At 44.9% G+C, this 25,893-nt stretch overlaps 1 protein-coding gene across 23 annotated transcripts in view; it reads right to left on the bottom strand.

Moving 5' to 3' along the window:
• The window catches only part of MAPK8IP3 (mitogen-activated protein kinase 8 interacting protein 3), a 175,464-nt gene extending 156,857 nt beyond the window's left edge, over positions 1–18,607 (bottom strand). For all 23 annotated transcript variants that reach the window (XM_030545661.1, XM_030545658.1, XM_030545660.1 and 20 more), the window contains exon 1: positions 18,196–18,607. In XM_030545661.1, the coding sequence (XP_030401521.1) occupies positions 18,196–18,513 (318 nt within the window). In that variant the 5' untranslated portion in view covers positions 18,514–18,607. The remainder of the gene's footprint in view (positions 1–18,195) is intronic.
• Positions 18,608–25,893: the final 7,286 nt, after the last annotated feature.

Below are 25,893 nucleotides of genomic sequence, written 5' to 3' on the forward strand. Positions count from 1 at the left end.
ATCCAGGGAGATATAGCACTGGCTGTACTCCACCTCTGCCTGGGGAATAACTACTGCAGCGCTGGTGATGCAGCGCTGCTCCGCCAGTGTGGCCACCAAAAGCGCTGTTATTGGCCTCCAGAGGTATTCAGAAGTATCCCAGAATGCCTGCTCAGCCACTCTGCTCATCAGTTCGAACTCTACTGCCCTGGCCTCAGGTGACCCGCCCTTTAAATGCCCCAGGAATTTAAAAATCCCCTTCCTGTTTGCTCAGCCAGGTGTGGAGTGCAATCAGTGAATCTTTTCAGGTGACCATGCCTCCACATGCCAAACGAGCCCCAGCATGGAGCAATGGCGAGTTGCTGGACCTCATCAGTGTTTGGGGGGAGGAAGCGGTGCAGTCACAGCTGCGCTCCAGCCATAGGAATTACAATACCTATGGGCAGTTATCAAGGGCCATGCTGGAAAGGGGCCACGACCGGGACGCGGTGCAGTGCAGGATTAAAGTGAAGGAGCTGTGGAGTGCCTATTGCAAATCCCGTGAGGGAAATCGCCGCTTTGGTGCTGCCCCCACAACCTGCCATTTTTACAAAGAGCTGGACGCGATACTTGGGGGTGACCCCACCACCAATCCGAGGACCACGATGGACACTTCAGAGCGGGGGGGGGGAGAGGTAAGGGGAGGTGGGGGAGGAGGAAAGCGAGAGTGAGGGTACTGGAGTGGGGGGAGATACCCCGGAGTCCCAGGAGGCATGCAGCCAGGAGCTCTTCTCAAGCCAGGAGGAAGGTAGCCAGTCGCAGCAGCCGGTACTTGGTGAAGGACAAGCAGAGGGGCGGGTTCCCAGGAAGCAGCTTTTATTTTCAGGATGGAAATGTTTCGGGAGAGAAGGGAGGGTTAGGGCTGCATGCATGCATGCCTAGATGTGGAATAGCCCATTGATGTAGTCTATCACTTCGCGGTAATCGGCCTCGGTAATCTCTTCAAAAGTTTCAGCCAGAGTGTGGGCAATGCACTTGCGCAAGTTTATAGGGAGAGCCACTGCGGTCCTTCTCCCAGTCAGGCTAACGCGTCCGCGCCACTGTGCCGCGAGGGGTGGGGAGACCATTGCTGCACACAGGCAAGCTGCATAGGGGCCAGGGCGGAATCCGCATTGCTGTAGAAGAACCTCCCACTCTTCCCAGGTGACCCGCAGCAGCAAGATATAATTTCCAGGATCAACTCCTGTGGAAAATGTTGGGAGAGTGTTCAGTGTAGGTGCTCCCTTCAGCTGTTTGCTTTCCCTAATGCACAGAAGCCCCTGCACAGCCCTGAAGCAATCATTCCCCTTTCCCAGGTGACCCACAGCAGTGAGATATCTTCCAAGATCAACTCCTGTGGAAAATGTTGGGAGAGTGTTCAGTGTAGGTGCCCCCTTCAGCTGTTTGCTTTCCCCAGTGCACAGAAATCCCTGCACAGCCCTGAAGCAATCAGTCCCCCTTACTCACCATTTCGGGGCTCCTGTGGGTTATGTGCACTCTCTTTGGTATGGGAAAATTATGCTAAAGTGAAGACTATAAACTCCTTCACTGTGTGGGAATAACTGTCAGAGATATAAACAATGCTGCCTCTGTTAACTGTTGCCTTTTTTGCCTTTCCTCAAGCGACCTTGATTTCTCAGCTGCCCGTGTTATCAACAGCTCAAAGACTCCAAAACCTGCGGAAGAAGCTGCTAAAAAGCAAAGACGACTTGCTACAAGCAGTTATGGATCACTCTGCCAGAGAGAATAAAAAACTGCAGGACTGGAGGGAGAGGGAAAGGGAAAGCTGGATCCACCAGAGAAATGCAGCGGCCAGGAAGAAAAGCACAAAGCAGCTGATAAGCATTCTGGCGCGCCAAGTGGACTCTATCCAGGCACTCGCAGCCATGCAGGCAGAGCACTACCACGCCAACCCCCCGGTCCCAAAGCTCTTTCCCTTGTGCCCCAATGTCAGCTTCAAACCCTCTTCCCCAGCATCCAGGTTCTTACCTCCACCAGCTGCCTCCAACACCTGTACGTTCAGCAACCAGCCCTGAGAACTACGACCCTTACCCTCTGCACTCAGTCCCCATCACCATAAAGTATAAGCATCCTGAAGTGCAGCACTCATTGCACAGCACTCCAGACAGGACATATTCAAACCTGTGACTGTACAGTTCCCCACCACACCCCCCGTCCTTTCAGGTTCCCAAAATGTTGTGTGTCTGTCAATAAAGTTATTTTCTTTTCAATAAATGAATTCTTGGCTTTGAAAACAGTCTTTATTATTGCAGAAAGTCAAATATACCTTAGCCCAGGAAAGAAACAGGCACTACAAATCAGCTTAGGAAAAACAGATTCCTACTAACATTGTAACCACTGCACTTCACACCCGTGCAAGGCACCAAACATTACTGTTGGTTTTCAGCCTCAAATTCCTCCCTCAAGGCATCCCTAATCCTTGAAGCCCTGTGTTGGGCCTCTCTAGTAGCCCTGCTCTCTGGCTGTGCAAATTCAGCCTCCAGGCATTGAACCTCGGAGGTCCATGCCTGACTGAATGTTTCACCCTTCCCTTCACAAATATTATGGAGGGTACAGCACGCGGATATAACTGCAGGGATGCTGCTTTCCCCCAGGTCTAGCTTCCCCCATACAGAGATCACCAGCGCCCTTTTAAACAGCCAAAAGCACACTCCACAGTCATTCGGCACCGGCTCAGCCTGTGGTTGAACCAGTCCTTGCTCCTGTCAAGCTTCCCTGTATACAGTTTCATGAGCCAAGGCATTAACGGGTAAGCAGGGTCTCCAAGGATCACAATGGGCATTTCAACATCCCCTACTGTGATCTTCCGGTCTGGGGAAAAAGTCCCTGCCTGCATCTTCCAGAACAGGCCAGTGTTCCGAAAGATGGGTGCATCATGCACCTTTCCAGGCCAGCCTGTGTTAATGTCAATGAAACACCCACGGTGATCCACAAGTGCCTGGAGAACCATAGAGAAATACCTCTTCTGATTAACGTACTCGGATGCTAGGTGGGGTGGTGCCAGAATAGGAATATGCGTCCCATCTATCGCCCCTCCACAGTTAGGGAAACCCATTTGTGCAAAGCCATCCACAATGTCCTGCACGTTCCCCAGAGTCACAGTTCTTAGCAGGATGCGATTAATGGCCCTGCAAACTTCTTGCATCAAAATGATTCCAACAGTCAACTTTCCCACTCCACACTGGTTCGCGACTGATCGGTAGCTGTCTGGAGTTGCCAGCTTCCAGACTGCAATAGCCACCCACTTCTCCACCGGCAGGGCAGCTCTCAATCTCATGTCCTTGCGCCGCAGGGTGGGGGCGAGCTCAGCACACAGTCACATGGAAGTGGCTTTTCTCATCCAAAAGATCTGCAGCCACTGCTCATCATCCCAGGCTTCCATGACGATGTGATCCCACCACTCAGTGCTTGTCTCCCGAGCCTAAAAGCAGCGTTCCACGGTGCTGATCATTTCCATGAATGCCACAAGCAATGTCGTGTTGTATGCGTCAGGCGACTCGCTATCATCATCGGACTCCTCATCACTTTGGAGCTCAAGGAATAGCTCAACTGCCAAACGTGATGTGCTGGCGAGATTCGTTAGCATATTCCTCAGCAGTTTGGGCTCCATTTGCCACAGAAATAGCGCTGCACAGAAACCGTTGGGAGAGTCACAATGGCGCCAAATGTGCACAGAAAAACAGGGACTGCTGGGATGTGAAGCGATGCATCACGGGGCATTGGGACAGGAAGCAGAATGACCCGCATCCTCCCATCCCCTTCCCACAACCCACGGCGCCAAAATGGGGTGAGGTGCTCTGTGGAATAGCTGCCCATAATGCACCATTCCCAACACCGCTGCAAATGTGGTCACGCTGCAGCGCTGGTAGCTGTCAATGTGGTCACACTGCAGTGCTTTCCCTACACAGCTGTACAAAGACAGCTGTAACTCCCAGCGCTGCTGTCATAAACAGATAGTTAAGGGTTAATGTCTCTTTTACCTGTAAAGGGTTAAGAAGCTCAGTGAACCTGGCTGACACCTGACCAGAGGACCAATCGGGAGACAAGATACTTTCAAATCTTGGTGGAGAGAAGTCTTTGTTTGTGCCGTTTGTGTTGTTCGCTGTTTCTCTCTGTTGCTTCTAGCCTTGTCCGTTCCTGTTTAATGGCTTCCTTGGAACTCATTGTTCCTGCTTTCTTGTGCTGACTGCCCCCTCTGCAGCTTACTGACTGCTTGGTTAACAGAGATTTTCTAACTAGCTATGCCCAAGAGCTAGAAAGAAAGAAAAAACAATTCACTTGTAAATGCCTTCTGCTGGCTGTCTGCTGGCTCACAGCTCGAACCTCCTTTTACAAAGACCCTTGTTAAAAAACTTAACACCTCTGCCCTCAGGGTGGCTTCCGAGCAGCCAGAAAGGAGAGAGAAAAAAACTCACTCGCTTTGGTTCTTAAAAACAATCCCCTCTAGCCTGCTTTCCAAGCAGCCAGAAAGGAGAGAAAAAAAAATCCTACTGGCTTTTGGTTTTTAATCCCACCGCTGTGCCACCATGTCAAGGGTTTTTTCCCCCACTTTGAACTTTAGCATCCAAAAAGTGGGGACCTGCATGGACCCTTCTAAGCTTAATTTCTAGCTTAGATCTGATAATGCTGCCACCAGCCAAAATATAGTGTTTGGCACACTTTCTGTTCCCCCAAAACCTTCCCTGGGGAACCCAAGACCCAAACCCCTTGGGTCTTAAAACAAGGAGAAATGTACCATTCCCCCTTCTTTCCCCTTCCCAGACTTTCACCTCCCTGGGTTACCCTGAGAGGCTACACTGATCCAAACTCCTTGGATCTTGAAACAGAGAGGAATTAACCTTCCCCCCCACCAGCTTCCCCCCACCAATCCCTGGTGAGTTCAGACCCAATCCCCTTGGGTCTTAAACAAGGGGAAAAAAATCAATCAGGTTCTTAAAAAAGAAAGCTTTTAATAAAAGAAAGAAAAAGTAAAAATTATCTCTGTAAAATCAGGGTGTAAAATGCTTACAGGGTATTCAGATTCATATAGACTAGAGGGACTTCCCCCCGCCCAGCCTGAGGTTCAAAGTTATAGCAAACAGAGGTAAAAATCCTTCCAGCAAAATACACATTTACAAGTTAAGAAAACAAACATAAGACTAATCCACCTTTTCTAGCTAGTACTTACTATTTTGAAACATGAGAGACTGATTCAGAAAGATTGGAGAAAACCTGGGTGCATGTCTGGTCCCTCTTAGCCCCAAGAGCGAACAACGAACAACACAAACAGCACAAACAAAGACTTCCCTCCAACAAGATTTGAAAGTATCTTGTCCCCTGATTGGTCCTCTGGTCAGGTGTCAGCCAGGTTCACTGAGTTTCTTAACCCTTTACAGGTAAAAGAGACATTAACCCTTAATTATCTGTTTATGACAGCTGCACACCTGCAAGTGTAGCCAAGCCCCAAGTCAGGTACTTGAAACACATAATGGAGAGTTGGAGAGGGTAGATGTTGCTCCCAAACTGCTTTAGGTGATCTCTCCATTCACCTCAAGCAGACAGACGAGAAAGGAGGAACGGAAGCAATTTAAAAGCTGCATCTTCCAGTGCTGCTCCAGACAATCCTTAAGTCAGTAACCTGCCCCCACACCTGTCCTCACAGACGGGAGAGCATATCTTGTTTTATTTACTTTCAGCTGAGTAACATCACTGCATCGGGCTCAATGGGTAGTGATCAACAGCTCGATGTCTAGTTGGCAGCCAGTATCAAGTGGAATGCCCCAGGGGTTGGTCCTGGGGCCAGTATTGTTCAACATCTTTATTAATGATTTGGATGATGGGATTAATTGCATCCTCAGCAAGTTTGCAGATGACACTAAACTGAGAGGAGAGGTAGATATGCTGGAGGGTAGTGATAGGGTCCAGAGTGACCTAAACAAATTGGAGGATTGACCCAAAAGAAATCTGATGAGGTTCAACACGGACAAGTGCAGAGTCCTGCACTTAGGAAGAAAGAATCCCATGCACCACTACAGGCTGGGGACTGACTGGCTAAGCAGCAGTTCTGCATAAAAGGACCTGAGGATTACAGTGGATGAGAAGCTGGATGAGAGTCAGCAGTGTACCCTCGTTGCCAAGAAGGCCAATGGCATATTTGGCTGTATCAGCAAATCAAGGGAAGTGATTATTCCCCAATATTCGGCACTAGTGAGGCCACATCTGGAGTAAGCCATCCAGTTTTGGTCCCCCTAATACAGAAGGGATGTGGACAAATTGGAGAGAGTCCGGCAGAGGGCAATTAAAATGATCAGGGGGCTGGGGCACATGACTTATGAGGAGAGGCTGTGGGAATTGGAGTTATTTAGTCTGCAGAAGAGTGAGGGGGGATTTGATAGCATCCTTCAACCACCTGAAGGGAGGTTCCAAAGAAGATGGAGCTCGGCTGTTCTCAGTGGTGGCAGATGACAGAACAGGAAGCAATGGTCTCAAGTTGCAGTGGGGGAGGTCTAGGTTGGCTATCAGGAAACACTATTTCACGAGGAGGGTGGTGAAGCACTGGAATGGGTTACCTAAGGAGGTGGTAGAATCTCCATCCTTAGAGGTTTTTAAGGCCCAGCTTGACAAAGTCTGGGCTGGGATGATTTAGTTGGTGTTGGTCCTGCTTTCAGCAGAGGCTTGGACTAGATGACCTCCTGAGGTCTCTTCCAACCCTAATATTCTATGATTCTATGATCTTTTGAGGAAGAAGAGGAAATAGTTTGATTGCTTTGTTTCACCCTGGATAAAGAAGAAAAAAAGCAAAAGGTAACTGACATTAACGCAACAGACGATCTGATGTTGGTATCACACTATTGACTCTATGTTATTGCTGAAGGGAATGGTTACTACTCTTACATGCCCACAACATAAGTTGGATGAAAGGGGAAAATGAAACATTTTACCTCCACTGAATGTTTACTGAGGTCTGAATTAGAAATTGCAGGATTTCCAGGGAACTATTTTTTTTTAATTGAATCATATTGTATTTATTGAATTCAGTATTGAATTGTAATCATAACATAATCATCAGCTCTAAACCAAATACAGTTCTGACAAGAGGGACAGACTAGGTAGATACTATGTTAAATACCTGACCAACACTTGGAATTTTTTATACCATCGCATTATAGCCACTCAGTCATATTCAGTTTTATTTCTGATTAGTTGAAGGGGCAGGTCACAAAATCTGCTTACGTTTGAAGTCTCTAACAAGTCAGATGGAAAGTGTCGTAACTGAGAAATTTAATATTTATACATTCAGCAGGAAAAAAAAATAGTCTCAGAGAAATTTCTCAGTCTTTTCCTAGAAATTTCCAGGATCAGTAGCTACCCTGTTTAAAGACTAAAAAGATATTAAAAACAATACCATTTAACAAAAGAACTCAAAAGACAGTATAAACACAGAGCTTTGGCTGCTCACTGAGTGGGTGAAATTCAATGCACCCGTTTCACCTATTCATTTTCACTCATGTCAATGCCTGCAACCATCAGGAGCAGCTGAATAGGGGTCTGAAGAATATAAAGGGAACCGTACATAGTTATTAGTATAGTATGATGGGCCGAGTCTCTTTTTATCTAGAGTCTGCTAGAATGTTTTTCTTCTTTTGTGGTATGAGATCATCACCAATCTGCAGAAATTTCCACCAAGCAACTATTTCTGAGGTCAGATTGCAGGGTGGGAAAAGAGTAAGTTATTTCCTAGACTGTCAGATTCATATCACCAAGACAGGAAAAAAAAACAGACAATTAAGAAAAAAAAGTCAGAAGGGAGAGAAATAGATCCTTGAGTACACAGCATAGCTGCAATCTGATAGACAAACTTTTTACTGTCTCCTAGACACCTTACAAGAAAATTAGTGTGTGGGGATAGGGAAGACAGTGTTTAAAAGCATCCCTCAACAGGGCAGGTAGAGCCATATTTCAAAAGGTATTTAGGCACCTATAGATGTTGATAAGAGCCTAGTGGGATTTTCAAAAGCTGTCAACTTGCTTAGGCACTTCTGAAAATTGCACTAAGAGCCTATTCGTATCTTAAGGCACCTAAATATCTTTGATAATCTGGCCTATAGTAACCATAGGCCAGTCTCCAACAGAATTTAACGATACATTTATATTTTTCCCCACAAACATTTAGAAACAAACAAATTGAAATATCAAAAAACATCACATAAGAATAAAATATTCAATAGCCGAAGTGTTTGTTTTTTAGAAAGAAAGAGGAGGATGGGGAAAATCCTAAATGGTGGCTACCTAAAATTACAACAACACACATCGGAAAATTAATATTTTTATTGGCTGTGGGAACTAGGAAGGAATGGTAGCCAGATGCATAAGGGTTACATATTAGTGGCAAGCCCTGCGAAGGCTCATTCAATCGCCATCCTAGACCCTTATAAAGGTTGAGGAGATCAGAGCATAGAAACACACACAAGAAGTCAAGAGAAGGTCTCAAATATAGCCCACTGGAAGCTACTATATTTTAAAATCAACTTGTTAACAGGCTCAAAGGCTAATAGAAGGGAAAATGTCACATCACAGGCCCACACTGGAGCAGTCCTCACCAGCTCCAGTGTCAGATCTAAGAGGGGCTTTGAAAGTAGGAGAAATTTTTGAAACTTGGAGAAACTTGGCTGGGAGAACGTTTCTGGGAGTGAGTTAAAGGGCATGTAATGCACCATACAAATACTGAGTTTTCAGCAGGTATTTCAAGCCTGACTCCTAAAGTTAAAAGCAAAGGATTAAACTAATCCTTGTTTAGCTAATGCAAACAAAACCTTTCAAATGTAGCAGCCTGGAAGTTTGATTAAACAAAAAGGGAACTTTATTGTTCAGAAATACAAAGACACAATTGCTGAGATGGCTCATTTAAAATCAAAATGGATTTTTTTTGGTGGCAATTTTCCAATGGATGCTGCTTATAGACCTTGAACTTCAGTCAAGAGAGCAGATCATAAAAGCTTTTCCTGGAAAGTTAGATCTATTATTGATATGTGCCAGTCTGAGTTCTATTCTATGCAGTTCAAGTGGCTTTAACCAGTATAAGGAAAAGATGGAGTTATGATATCCTCTCTTCCTTAAACACGTTAGGAAACATTCTTGCTTTCCAAGCCCTCAGTTCCAAGCACTTTTCTAGGGAGAAGACTTACACCCAACAAAGTTGGCCAACACTCTAAAAGCAGGATGAAGTAACTCCATGATGATATAATTTTGATACTAATGCATACATTTTTCTTTAGTATGAGATACTTAAAGTTCATACCAAACTGTAAAATTAAGTGGGGGACATAGTTTAAAAAGATTAAAAGTGAAAGAACATGAATGATCTAGTATAAATCTTTATATGCAGTGTTGCAGCCATGTTGGTCCCAGGATATTAGACACAAGGTGGATGAGGTAATAACTTCTATTGGACGAAATCTGAGTAGCATGAAAGCTTGTCTCTCTCACCAACAGAAGCTGGTCAAATAAAAACTATTACCTCCCCCAGCTTGTCTCAATAGTATGTCTTTAGGATTCATGCTATTTGTTCATATTTCTCTCAGCACAGCCATTGCCCAGAGACTAGTTTATTTTCAGTCCTGCACTTAGGAAGGAAGAATCCCATCCACTGTTACAGACTAGGGACCGAATGGCTAGGAAGCAGTTCTGCAGAAAAGGATCTGAGGATTACAGTGGACAAGAAGCTGCTGCCAAGAAGCCTAATGGCATTTTGGGCTGTATAAGTAAGGGCACTGCCAGCAGATCGAGGGATGTGATCATTCCCCTCTATTCAACATTGGTGAGGCCTCATCTGGAGTACTGAGTCCAGTTTTGGGCCCCACACTACAAGAAGGATGTGGAAAAATTGGAAAGAGTCCAGTGGAGGGCAACAAAAATTATTAGAGGGCTGGAGCACATGACTTATGAGGAGAGGCTGAGGGAACTGGGATTGTTTAGTCTGTAGAAGAGAAGGATGAGGGGGGATTTGATAGCTGCTTTCAACTACCTGAAAGGGGGTTCCAAAGAGGATGGATCTAGACTATTCTCAGTGGTACCCGATGACAGAACAAGGACTAATGGTCTCAAGTTGCAGCGGGGGAGGTTTACGTTGGATATTAGGAAGAACTTTTTCACTAAGAGAGTGGTGAAGCACTGGAATGGGTTACCTAAGGAAGTGATGGAATCTCCTTCCTTAGAGGTTTTTAAGGTCAGGCTTGACAAAGCCCTGGCTGGGATGATTTAGTTGGGAATTGGTCCTGCTTTGAGCAGGGGATTGGACTAGATGACCTCCTGAGGTCCCTTCCAATCCTGATATTCTATGATTCTATGACCCCATCTCTTTGGATATATATATAAAAAATATATAAAACACACATTGAGGGTCCAAATGTGATCTGTACAGGTCCTACTTATTTCAATGTAGAAATGAGCAGTGTTCAAATGCAGCACTTTTCCGGGACCACGGTGCTTTTCAACAGAAGGAAGAAAAGAGTCTTCCTAGCATACCCTGGGGCAGTACAGCAGAGGTACTTACAGCAGCAATGTCAATCCCAAGCATTTGACAATCATTAGGCAGCCTCAAAAACTCATGAGATTAAAATAATTAAATTGGAGGGGTTTTGTATTTGCCTTCTGTTTTTTTAAGCCTCTAGTCTAGAGGTCACATGTAAAAGCTTTTCTCCACAACCTCATGAGCTCCTGAAACTTGGCCTTAACTTACAAGTAAATAAATAAATAAACTGGGATTGCCATGTAATCACTCAACTCCAGCAGATAGGATTTTAAGAATACCACCAAATATTGTAAATTGAGCCACAAAAATCGCAAGAATTGCCAACACTGCTTAATTTCATTGAAGCTTCTGTTTTCCTATCTATTTATTGGGGAGCTTCCACTTCCCATTTCAGGACAAGTAAAACAAAAAATGAATCAATCTATATCTAAATCCTTGTAATGCAATTGAAAGTGAAGGTCTGTTTAGCTTTTGGCAAATATTTTAAAAACTCATGTCCATAATATCCTCTTAGACTGAGAATGGAAGTGTTCTCATACAAAAGGAAAACTATTTTTATGATGTCTTGAATGGAGGTGACATTCAAGTAGTTTAACAACTTCAGTCTACACATTATGCCAAGAAAGTCTTGTTGGTGTGCCATCATTTTCTGTTACCACAGCACTGATAATAAGGTTGGTTGGTACTGCTGTCATAGTTAACAGAAGGAGCATGATGCATTATTTACGTATCCCAGCATAACATCCATCTGATTTTAGTTAATTTCATCTTCATAAAGTGATCAAAAATACTTAGAACCAAGAGGCTTTTTGACATGAGACTACAGAAAAATTAACAGGTCAGAACTTTATCCCTCCCACCCCCAAAATCTCAATGACAATTTAACAGTTTTAATTGGTATTAATATACAGAGATAAGTCAAGACTGGGACTCAACCCACTTCCCTGAGAACAACCCTGCCATTTAATGTGACAGGGCAGCTCACATTAGCAGATTCATGTTACAACCTCTTAACAAGAAGTTCTTGCCCACCATGTTTATAGCTCTTAACATTTCAGTTTTCTCTGATTTAAGACAATGGCACTAAACTTTCTTTTGGCATATCTAAAACTATGCTAAATACATTATGAGCTACTGACTTCCTCCAGTTATTGTGCACACTGCAATGTAATGGCCAGCCATGTGAAAAAACAAGTGATTTTTACTTTTGACACTCTATGACTGCTTTTTTCACAGTAAAATTCTCCATAAAACTCAATGACCTTTACCACTGCAGCTCAAGTAACCCGTCATTGGCTACACTTCCTAGTAAAGAGTGTTTGGGAAGTAGGTTGAAGGAAACAGTGGTAAGGAAGGACTGTCTACCCTATGCAAACTATTTGTTAGGAGAAGGGAGAAGGATTTCTTTTGGTTTGTTCTTATAATAAACCTGGTTTCTACTGCTCTATTTGTTGCAATTCTCTCTTAAAAGAATTTTTCATTTTCATTCAGTCATGCATAAGAATGACAGAGAATCGTTATCATAAGCAATTTTTTTAACCTAGGAAAAAACATCCTGCTATGGTTGCTTTCTCTATTCTTCCTGCCAGGAAACCAGCTATTGACATTCCATTGGCTTGCAGTGACTTAGTATAAACTAAACCTTATCCTCCCACGCCCAATAAATCAAAAGCAAACTCCCTTTGACTTCAATGGTTGAGGATCAGACCATAAATTAGTTCCTGTATTCCCCTTGATCATAATTACTGTACTTTCAATAGTGATTGTGTCACAACCATTCCAAAATATTAGATTTATGGACATCATTTCCTATTTTATAAATCAAGAGTGAAACTCTCTCTCCACCTTGAAAAGCTTTAATAAGAAGTATCCCACCCAGCGAAGCCTCGAGTTACTCAGACTCATTTTTCAACCACTACGTGCATTTATAAAAACCAATTATATTAATAGATAATTGAAGCTAAACTATCAAAACAAAGGACTATTGCTTTGATTCATTTACTCTAGGCTGCACAATTTAGTATTTGACAAGGAGTCTCCTAGTCATATGTACAAGGTTGAGATGTATCTGGAATGACTGTAAAGGAGAACAAGAAGGATCATCATCATGTCCCCATTATGCCTCTGACGTTTAGGGCAGAGACAAAGCTTCTCCACTCCTGTCTGTTTCTGGAAAGTCCTTCAATTGTTCCCCAGCTGTGCCTCAGGTTTTTCAGCTTGGCTTCCACCACTCTTCGCCATGCTGTTTTCAGACAGCCTCATTTTCGCTTGCCTTCAGGTGTTTATCTTATTGCTACTCTGGTGATGGAATTAGTTTCCATCCGAAGCACATAACCGATCCATTTCCAACGCTCCCTGGCAATGATGGTGCTCAGATCCTCTTGGCTGCACTGTGTCAATAAATCTTGGTTTGAGATTGTTCTGGGCCAAAAGATTACGGAGGATTTTTTTGAGGCAGGTTGTATGGAATGAAGACAGTTTGGACATGTCATACTTTCTCATTCCCCAGAATTCTGCACTTCATCCCTTGAAGACCTGGACTTCACAGATGATGTCGCTCTCCTATCACATACCCAATACCATATACAAAAAAACCTCAACTCAACTCAATGCAATCAGCCAGCAAATTGGACTGAAAATCAGCCACAATACGACAGATATCATGACCTTTAATATTGCCTCATCATCACCAGTATGGATAGAGGATTATGTTCTCACCAATGTAGAAACAGTCACATACTTGGGCAGCACCATCAGCCAGGATGGTGGAAAAGCCAGGATATCCGGAACAAAATCAGTAAAGCCAGGAACAGCTTCAGGAGCTTAAATACAGTCTGGAAATCATCAAAATACAACACCCAAACCAAATTTAAGATTTGTCAGAGCTGCGTACTTTCAACACTACAAGAAGGATATTCATAATTAAATATTCCATATGCTATATATCATCCTTGAATTCAAGAATCATAGGCATTAAGTATCCTCTCACTGGTAACTTATCAAATCAGACTCTAGGTCAATGACTCTCAATCCTTTTTTGATTCTTAATCTACAAAATGGTAAAAAATAATCAACGCGATCTTGGGTTAATTAAGGGACAATCACTTGACTGTTGTGGGGGAGAAAGAGGGCCAATGCAACTGTGTGGATTTCATTCCTTACAGCTCAGAGATTGCTGTTTCAAAAGGCTCCACAACCCCTTGAAGTGCCTGGATGAGCCTGTGAAAGCTGAGGAGCCACTCTTGGAATTATTAGTGGCAGGAGCACAAGCAGCAAGAGGGAGGTGTGGAAGTGAGCTATTCTTTCCCTCCTGGGATCCTGTTGCATCTTAGGCCTGGTCTACACTACGCGTTTAAACCAATTTTAGCAGCGTTAAACCGATTTAATGCTGCACCTGTCCACACAACGAGGCCCTTTATAGCGATATAAAGGGCTCTTTAAATCGGTTTCTGTACTCCTCCCCAACGAGAGGAGTAGCGCTGAAATCAGTATTACCATATCAGATTAGGGTTAGTGTGACCGCAAATCGATGGTATTGGCCTCCTGGTGGTATCCCACAGTGCACCACTGTGACCGCTCTGGACAGCAATCTGAACTCAGATGCACTGGCCAGGTAGACAGGAAAAGCCCCGCGAACTTTTGAATTTCATTTCCTGTTTGCCCAGCATGGAGCTCTGATCAGCATGGGTGGCAATGCAGTCCCAAATCCAAAAAGAGCTCCAGCATGGACCGTGCGGGAGATACTGGATCTGACTGCTGTATGGGGAGACAAATCTGTTCTATCAGAGCTCCGTTCCAGAAGACAAAATGCCAAAGCATTTGAAAAAAATCTCCAGACTATGATACTGAGTCCACAGCACAGTGCTGCGTGACAAGCATAACGGAAAGCCAAAGAATCAAATGGATGCTCATGGAGGGAGGGAGGGGATTTCTGAGGACTTCACCTATCCCACAGTCCCCAGCAGTCTCCAAAAAGTATTTGCATTCTTGGCTGAGCTCCCAATGCCTGTAGGGTCAAACACATTGTCCAGGGTGGTTCAGGGTATATCTCATTAATTTACCCCCCTCTACCCTGTAAAAGAAAAGGGAAAAAAATCATTTCTTGACTTTTTTCAATGTCACCCTATGTCTACTGCATGCTGCTGGTAGACGCGATGCTGCGGCAGCGAACAGCAGTATTCTCTCCCCTCCCCTCCCCGGTGGCAGATGGTACAATATGACTGCTATCCATCGTCATCATCAGCCCGCGAGTGCTCCTGGCTGGCCTCAGGTGGGGTCGGCCGGGGGCGCCTGGGTAAAAATAGGAATGACTCCCAGTCATTCCCAGTCAATGGTACAGAACGGCTGGTAACTGTCTGCATCATAGCAACTGGGGGCTGAGCTCCATTAGCTCCCTCCCTTTCATGTGTAAAGAAAAGATTCTGTACTGCCTGGACTATCATAGCAGCGGGATGCTGGGCTCCTCTCCCCCACACCGTTTAATGTCCTGCCTGGACTATCATAGCAGCTGAAGGCTGCCTCCCCCTCATTTCATCTCAGTAACAAGTCACTGTTTCTTATTCCTGCATTCTTTATTACTTCATCACACAAATGGGGGGACACTACAACGGTAGCCCAGGAGGGTTGGGGGAGCAGGGAAGCAACAGGTGGGATTGTTGCATGGGCACCCCCTAGAATGGCATGTAGATCATCATTTCTATGGGATCTGACATGGAGCGGCTGTGCTCTCTGGTACCCTGGTTCTCTAGCACACTTGCACCATACTCTAGGCAAGACTGACTCTATTTTTTGATACCATAAAGGAGGGATTGACTCGGGGACTCATTCCCATTTTGGTCTTTGCACCCCCGGCCGACCTCAGCCAGTGGCACCCATGACAGCAGCAGATGGTACAGAACGACTGATAACCATCATCTCATCACCAAATTTACAATGGCATGACAGACGGTACAGAACAACTGATAACCGTCTCTGCTATCTTGCAAAGTCAAATGAATGCTGCTGTGCAGCACTGCAGTACCACATCTGTTAGCAACATCCAGAAGACATATAGTGACAGTAAAAAAAAGCTGAACAGGCTCCATGGTTGCCATGCTATGGCGTCTGCCAGGGCAATCCAGGGAAAAAGGGCGTGAAATGATTGTCTGCCGTTGCTTTCACGGAGGAAGGAATGAGTGACGACATTTACCCAGAATCACCTGCGACACTGTTTTTGCACTATCATGCATTGGGGTCTCAACCCAGAATTCCAATGGGCGGGGGACACTGCGGGAACTATGGGATCACTACCCACAGTGCAACGCTCCAGAAATCGACGCTAGCCTCGGACCATGGACACACACCACCGAATTAATGTGCTTAGTGTGGCCGCGTGCACTCGACTTTATACAATCTCTTTTACAAAACTGGTTTATGTAAAATCGGAATAATCCCGTAGTATAGACATACCCTTAGTGATCAAGGAATTTTGCTCCTCTTTCAGCCAAGTGATTGTCTCTCTGGGTACGTCCAGACTACCCGCCGTATAGGTGGGTTAAAATCGATTGCTCGGGGATCGATATATCGCGTCTAATCTAGACGCGATATATCGATCCCCGAGCGCGCTTATATCGATTCCGGAACTCCATCAACCCGAACGGAGTTCCGGAATCGACACGGAGAGCCGCGGACATCGATCCCGCGCCGTCTGGACGGGTGAGCAATCCGATCTTAGATATTCGACTTCAGCTACATTATTCACGTAGCTGAAGTTGCGTATCTAAGATCGATTTCCCCCCCCCAGTCTGGACCAGCCCTCTCATGAGCTACTTCCAGGCTGTTCCCCATCAACTTAATTGCACTGCACTAGACATGAGTAAGATAAGAGTGGAGCTGACAGCCAGCAAACCTTACATTTTTGGATTGCAGAAGCCATGTTATTAAAGCCCAAAGTGTAGGTCTGGTAAAAATAAATCCATGGAATTAGAGACTAATATCTTGAGAAGGTTGTTTTTATTTCAAATTAACAGCTTATTGTTTAGATTTAAAAGCATTTCCAAACATTACCAGCAGTGTGTAGCCTGCTAGTGCACCAGCCTAACGAAGTCACATGGACTACCACTGTCAAACCAAATTGAGTGAAGTATAAAAAGTAAACTGATTTTTAAAAATTATTTGTTCTAATCAGAAACAAATATTAGCAGCATATGTTCCAAGTGGTTTCTTTTGTTGTTGTCATTTTTTAAATTAAATTCTTCAAATTCACAGAACCCCAGTTACTTTTTTTCGTAGTTTATTCTCCTCTTTCTTGCTTTTAAATTGGCAACAATTATTTTAACAACAGGGAAGCTTCATCAAATGCTGACCTCTCAACTTTGTTTACTTTCATACTTATCTTCAATGGATACTGCCTACATACACAATAAAATCCTAGATTTGGGAACAAAGGAAAATACCATTTTCTGTTTGATCTTATCTCACTTCAAGAAAAGTAAAATCTCCAGGATATGTTTGCAGGGAATGTAAGGTCACAGCTGTCAAGAACGTTTATGGCTCTGGAACAATGCAATCAGGAGTATATCTAATCACAGCTAAGAGACAACACTTAAAAATACATCATGTATGCCACACATTGATAGAACCCTAGCTGTAGAACAAGGTGTTCTTGTAGAAAGATATTTCAGAATTATTAAGTCTTCCCACTGCATGTCAAGCTTCCTTACAATCACCATTGCTTTTCCCTGTCCTGCCTTCACCCCCCTACGTCTGTCCATATTGTATGTTAATGTGATGTGAGGGGCAGGGAGGAGAATCACTATTAGAGATTGGAATGAAGACACTTTAACAGTCTAACATTTGACTTAATGGAGATAGGAACCAGGGCCGGCCGACATAAGAGAAAAGATTTATCCCTGCCTTGCCTATGGTCAGTCCACAGAACAGTTCTGCCCCCTATAATATAGGACTCACCCGATATGACACAACAACAAGCCGACTGTTAAAAGACTGACAATACACCCAAATGATCAAGTCACCTCACCCTAAACCAAACCTCAGAGCTGTCAATCCCTTTGAGTGGCTCAGGCAAGAATGAAATCCAAGGAGCTCCACTTGCATCACCCCAACCATTTACAGCACTGCCCCACAACGAGCAACTTGAGCTCCTGGCTCCTCTTTAATGTTTACAAACGAGAGTTCCCACCCTAGATGCAGCAATGACATCCCGCTCCTGGTACCAGAACATGCCAGATGCCTTTGCGCTATGGCGCTATGCTCCTCAAAGAGTAATTGGCCCCCATCCCCTCTTCGCCCATCCCAGCTGTACTGGGGCCGAAAACGGAGTCCTAGGATGGGAGGAGCAAACTGGCTGAGTCAGCCCCCAGCTGCGGGGCGAAGAATTCGGGATGCCCGGGGGGGGGTCCCTGGGAAAGGAGGTCGTGTCGCGCTGGGGATGCGAGAGACCCTGGCTGCGGTCTCGGCAGGCGCCTGGCTGCCCCCCAGAGATGGCCGGGTACCGAGGATAAGGGAGTGTGGGCTCCCTGACTAGGGCGGCGTCTTGGCGCAGGCCATTCCCATCCCGATCCCTGGAGGCATCCCCCAGCTGCTGGCGCAGAGCCCTCCCCCGCTCCGAGTGGGTGGCCGGCGCGGCCCGGCCCGCAGGCGGTGGGCAAGCAGCGGCCCAGGCTCACCTCCTCGGCCTGCTTGCGCAGCGCCTTCTCGCGCTCGTACTGCGTGAGCAGCTGCTCGTTGTCCTCCCGCAGCAGCTCCAGCTCCACCTCGTGCTCCTGGTTGTCTGTGAGCACCGAGTCCAGGTTCTCCAGCACCGTCACCACCAGCGGCATCAGTTCCTTCACCACCTCTTCGTCGTAGCAGCGGATGAGCCGCTCGAACTCGCGGTAGATGCTGCTGGCCAGGCCTGACACCCGCTCCGACATCACCGAGCCCGAGCAGTAATCGTCCCCCGGGTACCCTCCAACGCCGCCATCGTCCAGCTGGATCTCCAGCATCCTGCCGCACGTCGGCCTGCCGGGCTCCAGGGAGAGCACCGCCGCCGAAGCACCTGCCGCTGCTGCCGAGCCTGCCTCCGCCTCCCCTTGGATGTTGAGGCTGAGGCTACCGCCGGGCTCTGCCCAGCCTCCTCCGCCCTGCGCCAATGGGCACTCCCAGCGCCGCCTCCCGCGTGTTGCGTCAGCGCCAGCCCCACACACTAGGGAGGGGAGTCGAGGCTACCCGTAAGGAAGGCAACATAATCTTACACTGAAGGGTTAAAAGTAAACTCAGATCCGTCCTCACCCTCCCGCCAAAACCCGCTACTCCATCCCTTTTATGCAAGAAGACCCGCAGTATTCCTGGTAACAACAATTATCCTGGGGTAGTTTTTAATAATGAAACGGGTCCCATCTATGTAAGAAGTCAATCAAAAGGGATCCGATGGTTTGTTTGTTAATTAGACAGAAAACTTCAAGGGGGCGGGGGAGGTTATTGCAGTAAATTAAACACTTACAAGGTTCTCTATTTAAGGATTTACTATTTAGTATACTAGGTACTGTATAGCATATAACAAAACCAGGGTCTCTATCCCCAATCTCAGCAGACTGGAGGAGTTTAGTCTCTACTGGACAGACAATATCTTTACATTTATGACATTCGCAGAATCCCCCATCCCCCCTCAAGTATCTAGGTGCCAGTAGAGTCCAGTCTCATAATACAACGCACAGGATACACTGAAGCCTACCTGAAACTAGTTATTCAAGGTTTGGTGGGTTTCTTGTCTAAGGGGCACATTGAAGAGTTATCTAAACTCAAGGATTGCACACAAAATGCAAGAGTTGGAGTAGTCACATGCATGTTTCCTGCAAAAGTGTGACTAAGGGCTGCAAAATGAGAGATCCCCGCCATGAAGGCAGCCTAGCCCTTTGATTGAGATGGACCCAATGCAGCATCTTGACCTGAACAGCAAAGCTGTATTATACGCTGGGATCCTGTTATCGTGATAAATTACATCAGCTCTGTGTTCTTGAGGAACCAGGGTACAGTACCCAGCCTGTCTGACTCATGAAAGACCTTTCCTCCTCCCCCCCTCCCCCTCGGCCTCTGCTTGAACCAAAACTGATCAGAAGAAAGACTTACAAAAGGCAATGAAGAGGCAGTGGGAGACACAACTTAACCACTGGGATAAGGGTGACAGGATTAAGGAAACTCCCCTAGCCTCATTTGCATCGAAGATGGAACAGGAAGGCATCTTCATTAGCATACAGAATGGAGAACAGAGATTCTAATGCAAGAACCTCACGGAACTCCGGAACCAGAAAAGCAGGTGTTGTGTATTTGGTTGTCATGGTTTCAGGAGCGGCGCCAGGGTTTGTGGCGCCCTAGGCAGGAGTCTTTCCGTGCTCCCGGTCGTTGGCGGCAATTCTGCAGCGGGGGGGGTCCTTCCGCGCTCCTGGTCTTCGGGGCACTTCAGTGGCGGGTCCCAGAGTGAGTGAAGGACCCGCCGCAGAATTGCTGCCAAAGACCCGGAGCGCGGAAGGACCCCCCACCGCCGAATTGCCGCCGAGAGTGGCAAAATGCCGCCCCCTCAAATCCTGGCGCCCTAGGCGACCGCCAGCCCTGCATGGTTTTTGTTCCTATGACAACTGAGTTAGATTATTAGGGGAAAGCCCAGCCAGCTTCGGCCGGTTAGGTGAGCTCCATGTCTGTAAATAAATGGTAGCTTTGTTAGCTGTCTGCTCTCTCGCCTCAAGTGATTTCGTCCTAAACCAGCTGCCCCCAAGGATATAACAGCAGGGAAGCACTGCATGATGGGGGATCTCTGCTCCAGATGTTAATGAACCCACACCTGCACACACCCAGCTCAGTAGTTATCAGACCAATTGTAATTAATCCTTTATTGGTATCCAAAATAGTGAAGCTTCCTAATTGCATTGTGAGCTCCCACCAAGGAACACCACACATAGCCAGGAATGATCAGTTCCTATTGTCTAGCTTGAACAAAACAACTTTGGTTTACCCATAAACAAATCTAGTGTTCTCCCTTGAACCATTGTTGTTTTCCTAGAAAAAACTCTACCCATACTCAAGTAAGTGTTCTGATGCCTGGGTCCAAAATCTGCATCAGTTCCACTGGGACTTCATCTTCTCCTGACTGATCGTGCTGGGGGCTCTGCCTGTCTCCAGCACTCCGGACCCTCAGCGACCACCACCACCTGGGAACCCTGATCGATTCAAGCTTCACGGAGTGGTGAGAACCCAGCTCGCTCACTCTCGGTATAGCCTTCTATCCCTGACTTGTGTTGATCAGTTTTAGTTTTCTAAACTTTACTTTTATAATCAAATTTAAGTTATATTTAATATTATAACTGTTTTGTTTGTTTGGCTCCCCTGTGGTTATTACCTGGCAAAAAATAATTTTCATGTTTAAGCTGGTTGCTTCTCTCTCTCCCCCTTATAGGTGTTTTTTGGCTTCCTCATTCACTCCGCAGCAATGTTCCTCATACCTAAGCTAAAGATCTCTGCAGTGTCCAAAAATCCTGTGGGGTTTGCTCAACAAGTAGATCACTATCATAATAATAGTAATGTGGAAGTAGGTGTGACGATTGGATCACAGAAACCCCCTTGGGAACTGCCAACTGATGTGCCAAGACAACTTCTGCCCGTTTTCCCTGCCAGCCTGAGAATCCAGTACCCTATCTTGCTGAGCCAGACATGCCAGTCCACTCCAACACAGACCCAGGGTCTGAACCACTTGCCCCAGAGTTGCAGACTTAACTGAAAGCAACTCACAGAAGTGTGCTCGTCTTTAACACTCAGATGCCCAACTCCCAAGGGGATCTAAACCCGAAATAAATCAGTTTTACCCTGTATAAAGCTTATGAAGAGTAAACTCATAAATTGTTCGCCCTCTACAACACTGATAGAGAGATATGCACAGTTGTTTGCTTCCCCAGGTATTAATACATATTGTGGGTTAATTAATAAGTAAAAAACTGATTTTATTAAATACAGAAAGTAGGATTTAAGTGGTTCCAAGTAATAGCAGACAGAACAAAGTGAATTACCAAGTAAAATAGAATAAAACGCATAAATCTAAGCCTAATACAGTAATAAAACTGAATACAGGTAAAATATCACCCTCAGAGATGTTTCAATAAGTTTCTTTCACAGACTGGGTGACAGCTTGGAGGTGCTGTTCAACCTAGCCTGCTGAATCCAAGGGCCTATGATGGTGACAGCTTGGAAATACTGCTCGACCCAGCCTACTGAGTCCAGGGACATATAAGGGGTCTGCTTGGGAGTGCTGATTAACCCAGTCCTCTCTGACACGATCTGTTAATGTGTGTGTGTGTGTGTGTGTGTGTGTGTGTGTGTGTGTGTGTGTGTGTGTGTGTGTGTGTGTGTGTGTGTGTGTGTGTGTGTGTGTGATTCTGGGTCTGGAAGAGCCCAGCCCTGGGGAACCTAGGTCCTGCAGGATAGCTCCATTGGGAGTGAACTTGCAGCAGGGAGAAGAAGAGCTCCGTATGAGAACACAAGTGACACAAACAGTACATTAAAAGAATTACAGACCTGCCCCACCCAGAAGAGTAACCCTAATAAATTAGTATACCCCAAAGTAACAGGCAATTCTGGTAACAGTATTATATGCTGGGATTCTGTTATCATGGTAAACTAAATACTTATGTTAAAGAATAAGGTAGCCTTACTGAAGCTCCAGTCTCAAATTTTGGTCTTCACATTTTATCCCAGCTGAAATTCAAACCCAGTTCTGCACATCAATGTTCTGGACATCAGAAGGAAGTTATATCAAGGCAAACAGTCATTCCAGGTCTGGAATTATACATTAAGTTATGGAACAGAGTGGTCCTTCTAAAGGAGAGAAATATATTCAGTGTAAATAAGTAAAAATGATATAATTTAGTTCATTTTTACCTACTTTACACTTTTCAGTTTGCGACATTTTAACAAATATACAAGATATATTATATAAATTACCAATGACAACACGGTTGGTGACAACCTTACCCTGGAGCAGAGAAGTCAGGCTCAAAAACTGATCACTGCCTTCTCTTCTGTTTTCTTGACCCAACCAGGGCAGATTCACCAATAACCCATTATATTCAGACTGAAAAAGCCCCATGGTATTTGTCCCTAAACCTGATGGAACCACCCTCTTTTGCATTGACTTCTGCAAGGTTAATACAGTATCAAAGTTCAATGCATACCCAATGCCACGTGTTCAATGCATACCCAATGCTACACAAGTAGTAGTATATACCTCAATAGTATTCATCACCATGTATTTTTTACAGGTTTCAACGCCCCCCTTTAGGGCTTATATCCCACCCTCCATTCCCATTTCCGTTGGTATCGAGGTTTGGCGACATCGGCCATTTTGAAAAATATATAGTTTTTTTTAATGTTTGAATAGGGAGAATGTTGCATGCTTGTGCTTTGATACATTTGGCTGATTGTTTAGAGAAAAAATGTTTAAAGAATAACATGAGAGAGCTTAAAGATTAGTAAAGAAAGCTTTGGTTAGGTTTAGAGGGAAAAAGGAAAGAAAGATTGTTAAAGAAAAGAAAGGTTGTTTGGTTAGATTTAGTAAGGAGAAATGATTTTTAAATAATAGGGAAGGAGGGAGGGATAGCTCAGTGGTTTGAGCACTAGCCTGCTAAACCCAGGGTTGTGATTCAATCCTTGAGGGGGCCATTTAGGGAACTGGGGTAAAAATCTGTCTGGGGATTGGTCCTGCTTTGAGCAGGGGGTTGGACTAGATGACCTCCTGAGGTCTCTTCCAACCCTAATCTCCTATGAAAGAGAGGAAAAAATAAGCACAGGGCAAAGGAAAAAAAGGTTTTAGAGAATCAAAAAAAAAGGCAATAAGAGAGGCTGTGTTACTGAACACATGCAGAGCAAAACCTCCTACACCAGCAACCGTTGGTAGTGAAATAATAGCTATTCTGGGTGGCAAACATTGCGAGCTAGTCCCGCCTTCAGTGGACCAATCCCTAGCTGTTTTACAGAATGCACTTTTCGAACCAATCCTTTCATACCAAGATTTTAAAACAAGTGTCCTTCAGAAACGGATTATTTGAAAAACTCTAGCCAATGAGCATTTGACTGTGTGTATAAAACCACATGTTTTTGTGACCGCAGTTTTAAAATTGGTAGCCTAGACGCAATGGCTATGCCTTTTACAAGATGCCTACAGATGTCAAGAAGCCAGAATTGCCTGTGGGTGCCCCAGCTCGTGTTCAGAAGAGAAAGACCCATTTATACTTATTTTGCTAAAGAGGAAGACCTGTTGCCAAACCCAGCATTTCATCCTGAAATTGAACCCAAGAAACAGGAAGCCTTTATGGAGTCACTGCCAGTTGTAAAAGAGGAAAAGGATAGTGTGTGAAAAAAATTGTTGCCGGCTTTGGAGGAAGTAGACTTGAAGGCAGAGGTAAGCAGGGCTGGCTCCAGGGTTTTTGCCGCCCCAAGCAGCGAAAAAAAAAGCCACAATCGCGATCTGAGCCACTACCGCCGCTTCTTCAGTCTTCGGCGGCAATTCGGCAGCTGGTCCTTCACTTTGAGAGGGAGTGAGGACCCGCCACCGAATTGCCGCCAAAGAGCCAGATTTTCTGCCACTCTCGGTTGAGCACCTGCTTGCTGGGCTGGTGCCTGGAGCCAGCCCTGGAGGTAAGGCCCTTTTTATAACAAATTGATGAAAAATTACAAATGTTTTATAAATATTTGTGGTTAAATATTTTTGTTTTTTAAGTGGCAAGGACATGGCAACCGAGGGATGGTTGAAGGATAGCGATGTCGAGAACCAACTGTTGGACCCCAAGTCATGGAAAGATGGCAGCACTGTTATGGTAAAAGCAAGAGAAAGCTTTACCAGTTGTGAAAAAATTATTACATTTATGCTCTTAAAAATGATTTTTTTGTTTTTTTGACAGATAACCAAGTCAGGGACATACAAGATCACCTCTCTGGTGTGTGATGAGTGGCCGACAGATACAGAGCCAGAAGTGCATGATGAGGTAAAAGCAGCTTAAATTATTCAAAAGAAAAGAAATATATCTATATAAGGTGGTGGTTAAATGCTACTAAACAGTTGTGCTTAATAATATGTTGCTGAAACGATTACACTGGTCTACAATTTTTGAGAAGTCGTCTGCTTCAGAGATAAAATGTGATATTTATTATGTATTTTGATGTGCTGAATTCAAATACGACAATTAAAACAACTGATTGGCTACTGTTTCTAAGATATTTAAGTTTTTACATTTTATGTCTATGTATGTTGTGTAGATAGTAGAGTTTTAATCATAAATTGTAAACCTAGGTCTTTTCATGTGTTTATGGTTGCTTTACATGATAATATTTCACCTGTCCTGTTTACATTATGTGACACTTTAAAAATCAGCAAAAGGTTTATATAAATAAAATTTATTATGAAACAAAAGGCAAAAAACTATTATGTACATAGTTTAGTCCTATTCAGTGTCTGCTCGGCACTTCGTGGCTTGTCTCTTGTATTCATTAAATGGAGCATCTCTTGTCACTGTCCAGAAATAGTCTGCAAGCATTGATGGGCTCCATTTGCCCTGATAGCCTGCCAGGAGATTCCACTGCTGTAGTCTGGAGCCCTACAGCTCTGCCTTACTCTTGGGTAGTTCCAAATCCCTGACAAGGTCATTCAGTTCACCTCGTGTTATGAGGTGTGGTTCAGAGGAGGAGGCTGGGAGAAAATGTGGGTCCTGTGACATTGATGGTTCAGGACCAGAAGTTTCATCCTCTGCCTCTTCCTCGTCTGACTCAAGTGAGAATGATTCTGGTGCATCAGGAACCGGCAGTCCTTCTCCGTGGGGTACTGGGCGTATAGCTGATGGAATGTTTGGATAATGCACAGTCCACTTTTTCTTCTTTGACACACCTTTCCCAACTGGAGGCACCATGCAGAAGTAACAATTGCTGGTATGATCTGTTGGCTCTCTCCAAATCATTGGCACTGCAAAAGGCATAGATTTCCTTTTTCTGTTCAACCACTGGCCAAGATTTGTTGCACAAGTGTTGCAGCATATGTGTGGGGCCCACCTCTTGTCCTGATCTCCAAGTTTGCAGCCAAAATAAAGGTGATAGGCTTTCTTAACCATAGTAGTTATATTGCGCTTTTGTGATGCAAAAGTCACTTCACCACAAACATTGCAGAAGTTATCTGCACTGTTCACACAAGTACGAGGCATCTCTGCTCACTTTGGCTAAACAGAAATGTGTCCCTTTGCAAAATCAAACACTGACAAATAAGAGAGCATGACACTGTATGATTTCTAGAGCTGATACAGGGCAATTTGTTCAGCAGACTGATATAAGCTTCGTTATGATTGCAACATCCATGA

The sequence above is a fragment of the Gopherus evgoodei genome, unplaced genomic scaffold (assembly GCF_007399415.2).
Source record: "Gopherus evgoodei ecotype Sinaloan lineage unplaced genomic scaffold, rGopEvg1_v1.p scaffold_38_arrow_ctg1, whole genome shotgun sequence".
Lineage (NCBI taxonomy): Eukaryota > Metazoa > Chordata > Testudines > Testudinidae > Gopherus > Gopherus evgoodei.